The following is a 17,710-nucleotide window of genomic DNA, read 5'->3' as shown; positions in this document are numbered from 1 at the left end:
TCTGGACACTTGATCACATTTGGTGCATAAAAACCAGAACTGAAACAGGATGGGCCCATGTCTGGTCCTCATTCATTGCTGATAATTCAGTCACAATCATTTCAGTCTGAAGCTTGACAACATTTTTTTCTTGCAGCCTTCCAAACCTGATCACATGATAAGCTGTCCACTCTAGTAACCACTGCCCCTGAAAGGGTTAACATGGGTTGTTATTTTATAAGAATCTATGGAAAGCAGAGTGACTAAGTGGTAATCTGGTGTTCTTAAGGTTCAACTTCACCCTGCGACAAATGGATGTATCCTGTGACGCCTACAATCATTTTCAACACTGCCTGTCCCAGCTTGAGGACCTGGAGGATGGACAGCGCAGCTACACAGTAGAACAGCTCCCTTGTACATTCCCACAGTTTCTTCAGTACGAACGCATTGATCATCTGGTAAGAAACACACTTGGCTTCTACCTTATAAGTAATTTACCACTATTGTGCTAGTTAAATCGAATAGTTCAATATAAGACCTAGAAAATGACAAAATCTTGCAAACATAATAGTTCAAATTTGGGGATATTCTCTATTTCCATCACAGTGAGCGAGTTAGCACGGCTGACACAGCCTTGTTGCTTTCATCTGGGTAGGCCGGCGCATGAAGCAACTTCGCCGATGGTACATCTGATAATTTAGTGACAGAAAGTAGTCTGCGCTCAACATTAAAACGGGCACATCGTCATTTTTGTACTGGGGCAATGGTCTGGTTCAGTGTGTTTGTGAATTTGGTAGATGTGCTATGCCTCACTGTGCATTCTTGCTCCGCCCCACAGTGTGTCTCGCAATTTGGTGAAAAAAAGTAGACTAAAAGGTGGTCTATTTTGCAGACAAATTGGCGATCCGAGATGTACGTCTTGTATTTCATTCATAACTATTGTATGTCACCAATGTAGCACAATCCCTCTGAGTCATTGTAGAAACCAATTGAACTGATTCTAATTGTCATCTCAAAAAATGTTTTTAAAGCACACCCGTCACGATTGTGCAGTGGGGATGTGAGGACATTTACAGCACCAGACCAACACGCCCGCCCCATTCCCCCAGTCAGGTGCAGGTTGATCAATAGTCAGATTAATGTGCACGTTAAAGGGGTATTCTGCAGGGATAAGGGGTTTGTCCGCATTCCATGTATGAAAATGTATTACAGATACCAACGTCAGTTGTCCCTTCAATTGCGGTTATACAGTGGTACCTCTCCTTACAAGATTAATTGGTTCTGGAAGAAATTTCTTAACTTGAAAATGTTGTAAGTAGAGACGCGTTTTCCATGTAAATGCCTTAATTCAGGGGTGGCCAACCCGCGGCTCGTGAGCCGCATGCATCTCTTTGACTGGTTCAATGCGGCTCTCGGGCTCTCACACGATAAGCGTCGAAGACGCCTCAGCAGTGGCGATGCCATTCAAACAAGGCGCTCACTTCACAGAACGTACACCGTCAGCCTATCATCAATCCTGTTACTTGATTGACATAAAGGGCAACCAATAAGATGACTGCATCACCGCTCATGCGCAAACAACGGTGCTAAGCGCTAAGCTAGTCAGCCTATCATCAATCCCTTTACTTGATTGACATAGAGGGCAACCAATCAGATGACTGCATCAACGCTCAAGCGCAAACAACGGCACTAAGCTAGTCAGCAAATTTCCTCTGATTTTAAGGCAGGGGTGCCCAATACGTCGATCAGAATCGACCGGGAGCCAGCGAACTGGTCCCAAGTCGACCGCAAGGGGTGGGAGGAGGAAATGGGTGGGGGAAAAAAGATTTGTTTGTTTGTATCTTCAGCTTTCATTCATTTTCGGCCCGTTCCGACTGTTGCTCATCGTGGTGTGCGTGCATATTTGCGGGAGTGCACTGGTGGGCACCCGTGTGAGTGCATGTGAGCACGCGCGATTGTGTGTGCGCGATCGGGTCGTTCGTGAGAAGTTGGTCGCTTCAAAAGTCGATCTTTGGCCAAAAAAGTGTGTGTGTGTGCGTGTGTGTGTGTGTGTGCACGCGTGTGCTCGAGGAAGGGTATCTTGTGGCTCTTTGCAGTAACTCAGTAAAAAAATTGGCTCTTCGTCTCTGACTGGTTGGCCACCCCTGCCCTAATTCGTTCCAAGCTCCCCCAAAATTCAGACATAAATGTTTCCTGAAGCATAAAAATGCATCTACACGTGTAACAAATACGTTAAAATAAGATTATTGTATAATAAATGAGAGTTGTAAATACAAAGAATAGAGTAAAGAATAAAAATGATGGTCATTTAACTCTTGACTGTTTTTTTGCCCTCTTTAGTCCATGTTCTCTCTCAGAAGTGGTGTTTTGCAAAGATCTGATCCAAGGACGTTTGCTTTTGTCGGCTTTTAACAATCCTTCGAAAATGTCCAAGGCAAATATCAGCATAATGAGCGATTGCCCGATTGGTGAACACTTTTTCTGGGTGATTCACATTTACGTCAGAAAGCCTCATGGCTCGAGGGGCGAATGACGAGGACGTTGCATGGACACATATCTATCTATTTATCTATCTACACACATAGACACATTTGGTCTAAGTCCCTCTTAGCCAATGGGATGTCAGGAAGAGGTTCGGTAATAGCTAATGGTAGAGCGGCTATAAGTATGTTGCGTTCAGGAAACTCTGACCTGCGAGTAGCAGATCATACTGTATTTCGTATCTTGAAATTTCTTGCGTAACAAGAGACACTATTTTCCTGTTGAGGCGTTTTGTAACTTGAAAATTTCGTATGAAGAGACGTTTGTAAGTCGAGGTACCACTGTATTGCAATTTGGTGAGCTGGTGGCGGAGTTTTAAGATAAGATATCCTTTATTTGTCCCACACTGGGGAAATTTACAGTCTACAGCAGCAAGATTGTGGGTAGAAAGAAGAAAGAAGAAAAAAACCAACACCGTTCAATTAAGTGCAATATAAATACAAAATGGATAAGTCGCAGTGCTATTTACAATTGTTTTTCACATCATTTAATTATTATTATTTTATTTTTTTTATTTTTTTATTCAGCAGCCTGACAGCAGTCGGTAGGAACGAGCGGTGGTATCTCTCCTTCTTGCAGCACGGGTGTAACAGTCTCTGGCTGAAGGAGCTACCTCGTGCTGTCAGGGCGGGCTGGAGGGGGTGGGAGGGACTGTCCATCATAGCTTTTAGCTCAGTTAGCATCCTCCTGTTGCCCACCTCCTCCAGAGTGTCGAGGGAGCAGCCCAGGACAGAACTGGCCTTCCTGACCAGTCACTCCAGTCTCTTACTGTCCTGGGCCGAGATGCTGCCTGACCAGCAGACAATGCCATAATGGATGGCCAAGGCCACCACCAAGTTATAGAAAGTCTTAAGGAGTGACCCCTGAACCCCAATAGACCTGTTTCCTGAGTAGGAAGAGTCGGCTCTGTCCTTTCCTAATCAGGGTGTCCGTGTTCGTAGACCAGTCCAGTTTGTTGTTCAGAAGAACACCTAGGTACTTGTAGGAGGTCACCCTCTCTATGTCCATACCCTGGATGTTCATCGGTGCTGGTGAGGACTGTTTCCTGCAGAAATCCACAACCAACTCCTTAGTTTTCCTAGGGTTGATCTGGAGGAGATTCTGCTGGCACCAGTCCACAAAGTCCTTCGTCAGTCCCTTGTACTCCCGATCGTCCCCCTCTGTAATGAGGCCAACAATCGCAGAGTCATCGGAGAACTTCTGCAGGTGGCAGTTTGGAGTGGCGTGTCTGAAGTCCGAGGTGTAGACGATGAACAGGAAAGGAGCCAGAACAGTCCCCTGCGGCGCTCCAGTGCTGCAGAGAAGCCTGTCCGACTCACAGCTCTGCAACCTCACATACTGCGGCCGGTTTGTGAGGTAGTCTATGATCCATGCTGTGAGATGGTGGTCCACTCCGGCGTTCTGCAGTTTGCCTCCCAGTAAGTTGGGCTGGATGGTGTTGAAGGCACTGGAGAAATCAAAGAACATGATTCTCACAGTGCTCCCAGCCTTCTCCAAGTGTGACAGCACTGAGTGGAGGAGGTAGATCAGGGGTGGGCAAACTACGGCCCGCGGGCCGGATCCGGCTCGTTGGTCTTTCTAATCTGGCCCGCCGAAGGTTGGTACACAGTTAAGGTTCGATGTAAATGATTGCATTCATTTAATTTGGACTTGTAATGACAGGCATTTCAACGCCAGGTGGCGCAGTTACTTGAAGTTGCAGAGCACAGGGAGGGAGGTGGAGACGGCACGGAAGCCCGCAGTAGCGCCAACTCAAGCAACTCCCGCTCGATACGACGGAATAAGCGTGTCCGGCTGTCAGCGCCGCTATTTCTATCACTGGATCCAAAACAGCGACATGCAAGAGACTCTTTATTGCAGTGAGTTTTACTGGAATTGCGAATATTTTTATGTCCTGTAGATCATGGCATCCAAACGAAGAGGAACAGTAATGGCCGCGGAAGAGAAAGTGAAGTGTATCTGATTAAACGAAGCAGGTTACAAAGTACGAAACATTCAGGAGACGTTTGGAGTCGGAAAGTGAAAAAGACTGAAAAACGAGGAATCGATTCTTGCTCAGTCCGATTCTGGCTGTTTCCATGCTCAGAGTGAATTGCTTGCGGCTCGACGGACAGTCGAGTAAATACACGTTTCCTGGTATGGCTTGACTGTTATCGTGCTAAAAACCTTCCACAAACTGGACCACTATTAAGAGAGAAAGCCAATTCCATAACAGTAACTATGGGCATCGAAGACTTCGAAGCGTCCCGTGGCTGGCATCAAAAATTCATTGCACGACATCAGCTTAGCAACGCTGTCTTGTGTGGTGATCGAGGAGAGGTCAAGTTCGAGACAGTGAGTGAGTGGAAAGAAACCACCAGGTCTTTTACTCATGTCATTTTGTTCAAATAGTCCTGACTTTGTTATATTTTGTCACCTACCTGTACTGTGTGCTGCAGTTTTGGGGCAATATATTATTGCACTTTGTTGCTTGTGTTGTCACACATGTATGTTGTTAACATACTTGGACGTTCATACAGGACATATACCACAGTTGTTTCACTGTTCTCATTTAAAAAAAAAAAAAAAAAAAAGTAATACTTTAATGCTTTTGTTCTGTTGATGTTTGGTATGGACTGTCAACATATGCAGTTTTTTATATGAACCGTATCTTGTGCTGACCCGGCCCATCTGTCAAATTTAGAAATCAATGTGGCCCCCGAGCCAAAAAGTTTGCCCACCCCCGAGGTAGATAATGGCGTCTTCCACGCCGATGCCAGGCTGATAGGCAAACTGCAGCGGGTCCAGTGCCGAGCTCACCAGCGGTCGAAGGTGGGCGAGGACGAGTTTCTCCAGCGTCTTCATCAGGTGAGACGTCAGCGCCACCGGTCTGTAGCTGTTCAGCTGCTTAGGGTGGGGGGTCTTGGGCACTGGGACCAGGCACGCAGTTTTCCACAGCTGTGGAGCTCTGCCCAGCTTCAGGCTCAGGTTGAACATGTGCTGGACAATGTCACACAGCTGGTCAGAGCAGGTCCTGAGGAGCCGGGAACTGATCTTGTCTGGACCTGCTGCCTTCCTTACATTCATCTTTCTCAGTTGGTTCCTCACCTGCTCTGTTGTGACGGACAGGCAGGAAGTGGGTTGTTGAGAGCTGGTCGAAAGAGGAGGGGAGGAGAAGAAGTCCTCAGTGAGAGTGGGTGCAGTTGGTGGTTGGGGGAAGGGACAGACGACTGGTCGAAACGGTTGAAAAAACGGTTCAGTTCATCTGCCCAGTCCTTGTCCTTCTCAGTCAATGTCTTTGGGCTGTCGTGGCCTGAGATGGTTTTCAGGCCCCTCCAGACACCAGTGACATTGCTGGCCTGTAACTGGTCCTCCAATTTCATCCTGTATGTCTTCTTCCCCTCTCTGATCTTTCTACTCAGCCGAATCTGCACGGCCTTCAGCTCCTCTCTGTTTCTCTACATAAAAGCTCTTTTTCTCCTTCAGGAGGGCCTTTATGTCGGGATTAATCCATGGTTTGTTGTTGGAAAAACACCGCACCGTTCTGGTGGGTACGGTGTTCTCCTCACAGAGGTTTATGTCGTCCGTGATGGTGTCAGTGAGTGCATCAATGTCCTCCCCATGAACCTCGCTGAAGAGTTCCCACCTGGTTGTGTCGAAGCAGTCCCGCAGAGCATCTTCAGCTTCCGTGGACCATTTCCTGACCATTCGGGTCACAGTTGGCTGCCTGTGCACCAGGGGTTTGTACACAGGCTCGAGAAATACCAAGTTGTGGTCTGCTCTTCCAAGAGGGGGGAGGGGTTTATATGCCTCCTTGGTATTGGCATAAAACAAGTCCAAATTTCTTTTGTCTCTAGTGGCACGGGTTACATATTGCGTGAAGGTTGAAAGGGAGGATGACAGAGAGACATGGTTGAAGTCCCCAGATGATCAGAAGGGCGTTGGGAGACTGTGCTTGCAGCCTGTTCACGACAGTCATCAGGGCATCACACACTGCATCGCCATTAGCCGATGGGGGGGACGTACACTGTCACAGCTATGACGTGTGAGAATTCCCTCGGGAGATAATGGGGCCTGAGGCTAATGGCTAGCAGCTCAATGTACCGGCTGCAGAGTTTGTCTTTGATCGTGATATGCCCCGGATTGCACCATTTGTTGTTCACAAAAACAGCCAGTCCCCCACCTTTTCTCTTTCCACTCCCTTCATTCCTGTCCGCACGTATGAGTTGGAAGCCTTCTAACTCGGCATGTGTGTCCAGAGTGATCGCTGTTAGTCACGACTCTGTGAGTAGCATTAGGCTAGCCTCGCGGTACTCCCTTTGATGTTGCGTTAGCGCCGCCAGCTCATCCATCTTGTTAGGGAGCGATCTTACATTCCCCATGATGACGGACGGGAGGACATGTCTGTATCTTCTCCTCCTTGCGCGGCGCTCCTTCCCGGCTCGACACCCTCGTCTCCTCCTCTTCAACTCGCGTGGGATATCCGGTTTGTCACCGGCCAGTAGCCCGCTGTTAGCCCGCCATGCTAACAGCTGGTCCTTACTGTAAACAATGGGGTTGCGTGCGCTATCGGGATCCCCGTTCACAGAATACGTAAAAAGATAAAAGCAAACAAAGGAGATGAGCAGAAATGAAGCTGCCCCTCTCCCCCCATAGGTTTGGGGTACAAAACCACGCAAAACAAAATGGGAAGAAGAAATAAATAAAGTAAAAGGACGAAAAGAAACTCAAACAGGGATATGTGCTGCTGGAGAGGCAGCCACTCAGGGGGCGCCATCATAAAAAAATAAAAGTTGGGTAGTTCTGTTTTTGGGGGGTTTTCCGCATAATATCGGGCAGTGCGTACTCGAGTCTGCATTTTGACTGCCCTGATCTTGGCAAAGGATGGGTCCCGCGAAGATTGGCCGGGTAAACGGCCATCCCACAATGGCGTGCAAAGGCCCTGTTATGCCCAACTCCACCTGCACAAATTCTAGCAAATTACCAAATGAAAGAAAATGCCAAACAATGCAGTTAGACTGCGCTTTGTGCTAGATAGGGCCCGAATAGTTTTCTGACTGCTCTTGCTGCGTTCTAATACAATCTCTTTGACTTGACCCAGCCCATTTCCAATTTTGTTGAATGGATTCCTATCATCATTATGTTGCAATTTCAGGAGCTATGGAAGGTGACTGCCAAGAGAGTTCCGTTTGACCAAGCCCAGTCCAATTCTGAGCAGGCTACATCTTGACATGCTGTCTTCATCACCATCCACCAACCTATTCCCTGCCAAGAACTTCTCAAATCTTCACGTTTCAGTTTCCTGTTGGGTATGTGTCTCTGAAAAGCGATTACAATAATGATAATACGGGTGTAGTTTAAGGGTTTGTAGTTCTGAACCAATTTTGCTCACATTCAAGTGTGCAAGTCAAGCATTGGAGTAAAAGAAAGGATTTTTTTTATTGTTTTATATTTATGGATTAGAAGTGTTCTTCAACATATACTGTAGTTATTAGGGGTGTTCACACGGCAACATTTGCTGCGGTGCAGCGGCTGCCCCGGGAGAGCGTTCACACGTGCAAAGTTATTCCGGTGTCGCACCTGAAAACCGCTTAAACCGGAGCAAATTTAACCCTGCTCAAGGAGGTGGTTTAAAAATTTGCTCCGGAGCAAATGCTCGTTTGCGGGGGGAGTAGCCTCGCTACACATGAGAAGAGTTGATTACATACGGCTAGAATGCGTTGCTTTTGTGCTCTGTTGTACTTCCGTCATCTTTCCTTTTGTAGGAGACGGTTTGTGTACTTTGTTCCTCTGTTGTGTGTTCACAACACCCCCATAGAATTTATTTTGTGATTTCCTCTCTTGATTTTCTATTTGCTTTTCTGAGTGTCATTGAAGTCATCATTGATTTATGTTTTTGGGGGCGGTTATTGAACACCTCTCGAGCAGAAGGCACAGAGACCGAGATGGAGAAGCACGTGCTTGAGTTGTGTATGTTTTAAAAAGAACCAACATGACAGCTCTTTGTTTTCTATCGTTTTGCACCGCTGCAGAAACTGCCGTGTGAACGCAAGTGGGGCTGCACTGGGGTTAACACGCTTCTCTTTAGTCAGCGGCTTTGTACGTGTGAACGCTCCACAAAATTTGCTCCGGTGTAAGATATATCGCAATAAAATACATCGGTGCAGCACCGAAGCAAATGTGTGCCGTGTGAAAACCCCTATTGTAATTATGACGTTTCTACTGCGAGTTTGCATCGGCTACTGAGAGAAATATGTGTGCTTTCTGAAGTACAAATTGTGTCGTCGCAACGGAACTCGTAATTCAAGGCTCCCATGTAAATTGAAACTTGAAAAAAATGATAGAAACCATTTGATGTGTGGGTGGATAGATTAACAAAATTGAATATTTTAGACAGGGAAAGTAAAAACTGTTAAGCAAGGGCGAATCCGCTTCAAATTGGGGGTGTAACTGTTCAGAATTAACCAAACACATTCAAACTCATGTTAATGAGTAGCAGGTGTGTGTGTGTGTTTATTCCCATGTAACACAAGTTTGAATGTGATTCATTAATTTGAAAAACAGCCAAATCTTCAGTTATAGAACAGTCTGCACACACCTCTGCAATACTGGCTCCGTTGTTTATTTTTACTTCCCCTCTCTGAAATGCTGGCTTATTAATGGTGGAAATTATTTCTATTCTCCATCCACCGAGCATTTGAAACGGGTTATGTGTATACTTTTTAGATCCACTCTAATGACAGCAATAGTACTTTCAAACTATTCATTTTAGAACAGAATTAATTTTACTAGACGATTGTACAAGCACACTTATATTTACAAGCTTTAGTGATATTACCACAAACACTATCTGGGGTCTTCAGAAATTGAAACAGAATTGTTTCTGACAGGGTATTAATTGGGCAGCATGGAGTAAATACAGAATTTTACGATTTGTGAATTAAACATGTTCTGTTCTTTTTAGTCAAAGAATGAAATGTGGGGCAAGACATTTTGGGAAATGGATTCCTTTTCAGACTTGGGTGTTTGTCAGGTCTAGGATTTAATCAGACCCTGAAAACCATCTTTAAAAAAACATCAGAGAGACAAAGAGGCAAGCAGAGTTGTCTTTCTTGCGAGGAGTGTGCGCTGAGACCTCTCAGTTCACAATCTCGAAACCGCTCTGCAGCTAGCCAGGATGTGTAAACCGTTACCGTCCCTGGACAGCTCTAAAAAAACATGCCTGTCTCCTTTCTTTTATCCCGGCTGGATTTCTGAAATGCACTTTACTTTGGAGTCAGCCAATCCTCCATGAAGTCTCCAGTTGGTCCAGAATGCCGCTGCTCGCCTCTTTACTGGTACTTGTCAGAGGGAGCACATAACTCCTACCCTGGCATCCCTTCACTGGCTCCCTTTACATTTTAGAATTCTTTTTAAGATTCTATTATTTTTTTAAATCTTTAAATGGTCTCGCTTCACCTTACCTCTGTGAGCTCATCCGCCCCTACGCACCTGCCCAGTGCCACATGATTGCGGACCAGACATCATCAGAGGTACCAAGACCTAAGCGGAGGCTCAGAGGGGATCGAGCCTTTTCCGTTGCTGGTCCCTCTCTTTGGAATGGCCTCCCACTGAACATTCGGCAAGTCCCCTCGCTGCCCATCTTCAAAACTCGTCTCAAAACTCATTTGTATTCTTTGGCTTTTGACTCATCATGACTCACTTGATTTTAGATTTACTCTTTTTGTGCTTTCTACTGTCTTTGTTATTAATTTATTGTTTTATTGTCTATTGTTGCATAAATGACATTTGCTCCATGTACAGCACTTTGTATACAGCAGTGGTCGTTTTAAAGTGCTCTATATACACAGCTGAGTTGAGTTTATGAAAGATGTCCCTGACACACGATCTTCTAAAGGGGTGTGGGGAGTGTTCAGAACAACAATGAATTATCCAAGTGGGGCATTCAATCATAACACCCAATGCATTCCTGAGGTGATTAGAGGGGTCACGCCGGGGGTCGGTGCCCCATGATCGCAGCTGTTGACGTACCACAGATGGGACTTCCTGGGGTAATGTTATCTTCACGAAAGGTCGTGAACACCATTTGAGGGTGTTAACTTTAAGGCTGTGAACAGGAACCTACTGGTTTCTCCCAAACCAACAAACCACGCATAGTAAACGTATCCCATCGTAAATGATGTTTTTGCAAGGTCACACTCCTGAGCAAATATTTTGTGAATTTAATAAGAGTAAATATGGGATCATCTATATACCGCATTTTCCGCATTATTGGGCGCACCAAAAAGTCTTCAATTTTCTTAAAAGCTCACCGAGCGCCTTAAAATCCGGTGCGTCTTTTGTATGGTCATTACGGTAATACGTCGACTCCAAGATGGCTCCTTCCTGGAGACATGCTTCCAACGTTATAACTTGCTTTTGGTTCAGTGAATTGTGTTGCTGCTTTATTAAATAAGTACAGTATGTGTTGCAGCTCCGAAAAAAGGAGAGCTGTGGTGTTAATTTTTTAAAACAGTCTCAACAAATACTTTGTCTGTCTCCATGCCTTCTTCCGTTCGACTCGAGAGGCGTTCAAGGCCGCCTCTGAAATACGTAAACTAACGATTACGTCAATGAAACTACAAAAATTGAAAATAATACATCAAAACTGAAAAGCAAGTGAGGATATAACAAAATTAATTCTATTTCCCCCCTACAGAATTTATATTGTGATTTCATCATTTATGAATACACAACAAAGGAATATATAACTGCGACTGACATCTTGTTGTGTTATTTTGACTTCAAGATGGTGCAGCGAGAGTGGCTGCCTTTCCAGCAGCTCCTATTAATTTTGTTCTTCTATTTCTTCCTCTCATAACTTTGCTGCTGTGAAGTGGGAATTTCTCCATTGTGAGACTATTAACTCATTGAATACCACCCCTTTTCACTGGAGCAACCCCCTCAATCCCTCACATTTTACTGAATTTTGACTGATTTGCAAGGCCCACAGAATTTTCTGTTCTATGGCTATATATACATGCAACCTGTCAAAAGAAAGGTGAGACTCTCTTCTTTCAGCAGAAAAAAAGGTGGTTTCTAGCTTTCTCCGTTCGTTGGCAATCAGCATTAGAAAACTGCTAAGTTTGATGGAAAATGCCGATTTTCTGCAGAAATCCAGAGAAAATGAGCTTTTTGTAAAAGCATGCATTTCAAGCATCATTTCAAGTTTTACACTATTTTTTGCTTTTGTGGCAGCTCAAATACCTCAATAATGTGTTCCTCCTAGAAAAGAACATTACAAATAATGTTTTTGTCGCAAAATAATTAATTGCACACAACAAAACTATTGAACTATGAACCAAAGTGCAGCTGTGGAGATGGTTTTTGGCTTCCATCCAGTTTGTCACCACATCGATTCATCCCACCACGTCCAGATGCACGGCCTATAAATTATAGAAACATAAAAAGTTGCAAATATATCTTGCTGCAGAGTGAGGTACAATAATTTTATTTACCTTTCTTTCCACCACCAAAGCGAGGAGTCGTCATCTTTTGGCTTCTGGTTGGACAATCTGTAATTTATAGAAGTATGTACAATTACCACACTTTTATTTTTCTATTTTTTTTATTGTTGCTTTCCACTTACATTTCAGCATCTCTCTCACACACACACATACATACATGCTCGCACACTGCTATTTACACCATTCATTCCACGTTGTTCAGCATCCAATTTGAAATGAAATGGAATATGAATTTAACACAAGTGGTTTTAGCAGAGCTGAGCGGACCAAATGTGTCCTGTTTTTTTTGTTTGTTTGTTTTTTGAAAACCTATGGCGACATGCAAGTCAGCGCATATTTTCATCCACATCTACGAGACGCATCAACCGTACATAAATGATTAGTGTTACTGGCAACTTCATAGTATAGCGGGGAATGTAGCGGTGCATAAAAGTGACTGAGGAGGCAAAAGAAGTGATGAAGTTTTGAATGGGAACTTGCAAGCTAGTCAGCAGTTACCTCCTCGTTCCAGCGGCTCTGGCGAGTACTCTCAGCTGCTTTCCGTTATGTCCGAAGGCACATATTCGTCCGACATCGGGATCCAAATCGCTCTCCAATTCATCGTTTTCGCCGTCGTCTTTACGAGACGATTCCAACGAATCGCTGACGTGTGCCCGGCGTCGGCCATGCGAAGCAATGCAGCCTCTTTGCCGTCATCGCTGGAAGTCGCCGGGGAGACGATTTGTGGGCGATGTGGGGCATCGGGAGGCACAAAATGCTCTGCCAAGCGATGATCGCTGACGTGGAGTAAGTTCATCTTCATCAGATGAACTCGAAACTCGTCGTGAGCTATGCGGGCTGCATGTAGCACGCCATGTTTGTGCAGGCCGACGTTCGTTTGACGGGTGCCGCTTTCGATTAGTGACCAAAGCGTCATTTTCTCTTCCACACAAACACCATCTCCTTTGTTGTTTTGTTTCGAGGACGCTTTTATACCGAAAAATAAATCATTTTTAGTTAGTTATTTCCTTTTCTCCATCGTTGCTAGTAGCTAATGTTCCAATCCACTATCCACATACGCCCCTCCTTCACTGTACGCCCTTTCTACTACTTCTGCTGCGTGATCCTGGTTGATTTTTGCACCACTGCCACCCGATGGCCATTTTTTGGCTATTTAACATTGCCGTCAAGCCTAATCCTGTGGTGAGAAGTTGCATCGGACTCTCTTGCACCCTCCCCCATGAAAACACGTGATTGACGTATTAATACGTCATGGGGAGGGAACGGCTATGCGCAAATTGACGTATTTATACGTCAAAGGGTGTAAATGAGTTAAAGGTTTTCTTATTTTATCTTATCTGATTGTACTCTTGGAGCTACGATAAAGGAAATGCCGATGGGTTTTTCGGAGGCGGTCATGAACGCCTCTCAAGTTGACCGGAAGAAAAGAAGGGAAGGAGACGGACAAAGACACACCTGAGTTTGTTGAAAACATGAGAGCTGTGGTTGTGGTTTTATTATTTTTTTAAACGTAGACTTTATTAATGGTTTTCACAGTCTCAGCAAGTCCAGGTACGTCTTTGTCCGTTTGTCCGTCTCTGCTTTCTTCCGTTCCACTCGAGAAGCGTTCAAGGCCGCCTACGAAAAACGTAAATTAATTCTTACTCTTATGAAACCACGAAGAAACTCTTATGAAATCAAGCGAGGAATTCACAAAATAAATTCTGTAGGGGGGATATAGAATTTATTTTGTGATTTTCTGTTTTGATGCATTATTTTCAATTTTCGTAGTTTCATTTAAGTACAGTAATAGTTAATTTACATTTTTCAGAGGTGGTCATGAACGGCTCTCAAGTTGAACGGACGCCTCTCGAGTTGAATGGAAGGAGCGTAGCACCATCTCGTGGACGCATTGTAGATTGCGCCTTTTAGTGCGAGGCGTCTAATGTATGAAAAAAATTACAAAATAGCCATTCATTGAAGGTGCGCCTCATAATCCAGTGCGTCTTTTTGTGTGGAAAATACGGTACATATATTCTAACTGGTATCAATTACCTCCAGCTTTCCTCTTGTTTCTTCATGAAATTGGTCAGCTGGTTGACATTTTCTTGATGAGGAGAACTGGAAGAAGGGAACATTCCTGTCCCCAAGGTACATTTGCTGTTGCGTTCACCCTGGATTCCTTGAAGAAATCGAAGATGGTGTGCCTCTCTATTCTGTCCATTGAAGACGTTGACGACATCTACGATATTGGAATGATGACAACAGGTGTCCCGCAATTTCCCAATTTATCACAAATTTCAGAAGACCGGAGCATCTCTATTGGAAGTGAACAAGCTACCGGTCTTTTTGGACGGTGTGGTACGAGCAATCAACATTCGGACTCAGGCAACAAGTTAAGTCAATTGCGACTCTTGAAACATTGCTCAAGGTGTGAAAAAATGCGAAGATTTTGGCGAGCTCTCTTGAAGTATTGATTGTGAATCCGCTGAATTGATACACCCCGGGAGTCTCAGTAAAGACTAGCTGACCAAAATTATTGTTGGTGTGTTCTCAAAACAATCCTTACCTGGACTTTCTCATTGATGTGATGCTGCCGGACGCTTATCCCTTTCTCCCTCATTCTCCTGTGCTTCGTGTTTCCCCGATTCGACCAGCCAAGGCTGTCTCCATGGCAACGAGACGATATGTTTTGGCGCACCAGCTGATGACATTTGGTACAGACGTACACATCCATAATTATACATCGCACACACAATCCTGTTATCACCGTCTTTTGTTGGCTCTCCCATACATCGTACTTTTCCTGTGACGGCATACTGAGATGCTCGCATTGGAAAGGCAGCTGCTCGTCGCTGTGTTTGAGTTGGAAACCCCATCACAACACACTTGCTCATTATTTTTCATGTTTTTGGTGCATTGTGTCTGAAGACAAATTCATTGTGTGTTTTCACATATTTGGACGATAAAGACGACTGATTTTAAAAGGCTTTTACAAAAGATTGAGGTTTTCTTTACAGAATGAACACGAAATAATGCATGCAAAATATATTTTAATTTACTTTAGATTAAAGATTACATGAACACTATCTGTGGTCTTCAGAAACTGTGAAACTGAATTGTTTTTGACAGGGTATTAATTGGGCAGCACGGAGAAAATAAAGAATTTTACCATCTGTGAATTAAACATTCTGTTCTTTTTAGTCAAAGAATGAAATGTGGGGCAAGACATTTTGGGAAATTGATTCCTTTTCAAACTTTGGTGTTTGTCAGGTCTAGGATTTAATCAAGACCCTGAAGGCATCAGAGAGACTAAGAGGCAAGCACAGTTGTCTTTCTTGTGAGGAGAGTGTGCTGAGACATGTCTCAGTTTACAATCTCTGAACTGCTCTGCAGCTAGCTGTGATGTGTAAACTAGTGATGGGACGATGATACCTCAAGGAGTGTATTATTGACACACTACAAACTGTGTCGGCACTGTATTGATACTGTGTTGGTCACCCAATAGCGACCCCTTCATTAGTAATACATTGCAGGTAATGAAATTCCTTGTTTGTGTAAATGCTTAACTGAGTTGGTATGGAAAATATAGCAAATTTGAGGTACAATTCAGAGTTACAATTTTTAACATATGTAGAACATTTTTGTTCACTGTTATATGAAATAAAATACAAAAAAGTGACTACTGTAGTTTATGAACTTATATTGAGAAACAAAAGTGTTTGGACTGTCTTTGCTCCAAGGCGATTTCTCCTCTTAGACACCGGATCCAATCTAGTCTTTTTCGAGTAAAATGCACTCCACAAAATGTATTGTGTACATATATTGTGTACATATAGCAATAAATTAAACTTACAAAGTTTGACTGAAATCTAAGTCCTTACATTCTTGACATTTCTTGATCATAAACTTTAAATGTCAACTGTGAAGTAATTTTACAAAATCCAAATGAAATATTTTTATGTCACAAGTAATTAAACATCCATCCAGCCATCCATATTCTAATACGCTTATCTTCACACGGGTCACAGGCATCCTGGAGCCTATCCCAGCTGTCTTCGGGCAGCAGGCGGGGGACACCCTGAACTGGTTGACAGCCAATCGCATGGCACACAGAGACGAACAACCATTCATGTTCACAATCACACCTGGGGACAATTTCTTGTTCCATTGACCTGCCACGCATTTTTTAGGAATGTGGGCGGAAACCGGAGTACCCAGAGAAAACCCACGCAGGCATGGGGAGAACATGAAAACTCCGCACAGGAAGGCCGGAGCTGGAATAGAACCCGGTACATCTGCACTGCTCCGGTTTCCTCCCACATTCCAAAAACATGCATGTCAGGCTGATTGGACGCTCTAAATTGTCCCTAGGTGTGAGTGTGGGCGTGGATGGTTGTTCGTCTCTGTGTGCCCTGCGATTGGCTGGCAACTGATTCAGGGTGTCCGAAGACGGCTGGGATGGGCTCCAGCACCCCCCGCGACCCTAGTGAGGATCAAGCGGTTCGGAAAATGGATGGATGGATGGTGTTCGCGAGTGTGCTAGCCGCATTAGCACGCTAGCATCGGGCCGCCACGTTCGCGAGTGCTAGCCGCATTAGCACGCTAGCCTCGGGCCGCCGCATTCGCGAGTTTCTTCGCCACATTAGCATGCTAGCATCGGGCCGCCGCGTTCGTGAGTGTTAGCCACGTTAGCATCGGGCCGCCGCGTTTCGCGGCGATTACCAGTTAACACAGAGGCATCGTTTGTAATTATAGGTTAAGTTGTGTTAATGCTGCGATGTCTGTAGCTCCTTCCCGTTCTGAAGACGACCGTGTGTATTTTGTTTTACAAATGTGTGTCGGCCTTCATTTCATTAATGGAAGTGTAGTTAATTCATGTGGCCGCGAGATGGTGCCAATACCCTGCATTTAATTTGTTATTCCTTGGTTGCGTCCAGGAATATGATGTCATGTTATAACATTGAAGTTTCCTTTTCTCACATTTGTCGACTCGATTCCTCTTCATCCGTCGACCGCCCTATTTAATCACCGAAACCTCGACTCGATCCCTGATGGATTGATTATTTTTAGTCATCATACATTCGCTTATTAGATTGATTGATTCGTTGATTATGCTTGCAAAGAAGAACGCTTATGCTTGCAATCATTAATTGACTATGCCTGCAATGAAGAACGCTTCTGCTTTTAATAAAGATCAATTCTTTATTATGTACTCACATTTTACCCATTACATACTCACTTTTATAATCAAGAATGCTTGGTGCACTGTGTGGAAGTTTAGGGACGCAACCACCTTTCCGAGGACGTGGTTGGGAAGAGATAAGTGTTAAGATAAACAGTGAGCAAGGTTGGACAGTGAATGGAGCCATCAACACCAGCTGCAACGTGATGTTTTTGTAACAATTGCACACATGTACGTAATTTACACTCACATACACACACATAGTCAAACAAGTTCAGTGTGTGTTCAACAGCCCCCACCCTTTAGGTTGGACACACCTATGTAGTAGCTTTCCCAATAAATAAGGAGGTGAAGGGGGAGATCGTTAGGATGACGTGCGGAGAACTGAAACCGAACACTTCTCCTCGTTCCCTCCTGTTACCAGAATTGAGTCTCCTGTCTCCTCCTTGTGTTTTATTCCTGAGTCTCAAATTTGACCAACCTGACAATCCCTCTTCATCCTTCATCTTCCCTCTTCAGCCCTCCTAAGCGTCCCTCCTCA

At 44.5% G+C, this 17,710-nt stretch overlaps 1 protein-coding gene and 1 long non-coding RNA gene across 4 annotated transcripts in view; one reads left to right on the top strand and one right to left on the bottom strand.

Annotated features, from left to right (window-relative positions):
* The window catches only part of LOC147193278 (uncharacterized), a 30,831-nt gene extending 16,128 nt beyond the window's left edge, over positions 1 to 14,703 (bottom strand). Inside the window, exons 1-2 of the long non-coding RNA XR_015103151.1 lie at positions 14,554 to 14,703; positions 14,040 to 14,226 (exon numbers count right to left, since the gene is read on the bottom strand). This is a non-coding gene — a long non-coding RNA (uncharacterized LOC147193278). The remainder of the gene's footprint in view (positions 1 to 14,039; positions 14,227 to 14,553) is intronic.
* mettl22 (methyltransferase 22, Kin17 lysine) overlaps positions 1 to 17,595 on the top strand; it is a 43,736-nt gene extending 26,141 nt beyond the window's left edge. For all 3 annotated transcript variants that reach the window (XM_086132201.1, XM_086132198.1, XM_086132199.1), the window contains 2 exons: positions 269 to 437; positions 7,655 to 17,595. In XM_086132201.1, the coding sequence (XP_085988327.1) occupies positions 269 to 437; positions 7,655 to 7,729 (244 nt within the window). In that variant the 3' untranslated portion in view covers positions 7,730 to 17,595. The remainder of the gene's footprint in view (positions 1 to 268; positions 438 to 7,654) is intronic.
* Positions 17,596 to 17,710: the final 115 nt, after the last annotated feature.

This window comes from Hippocampus guttulatus, chromosome 16, assembly GCF_054856545.1.
Source record: "Hippocampus guttulatus isolate MCC_2025c chromosome 16, RoL_Hgut_1.0, whole genome shotgun sequence".
NCBI lineage: Eukaryota > Metazoa > Chordata > Actinopteri > Syngnathiformes > Syngnathidae > Hippocampus > Hippocampus guttulatus.
Note: the sequence above shows the minus strand (reverse complement) of the source record. Positions and strands in the feature narration are given on the sequence as shown.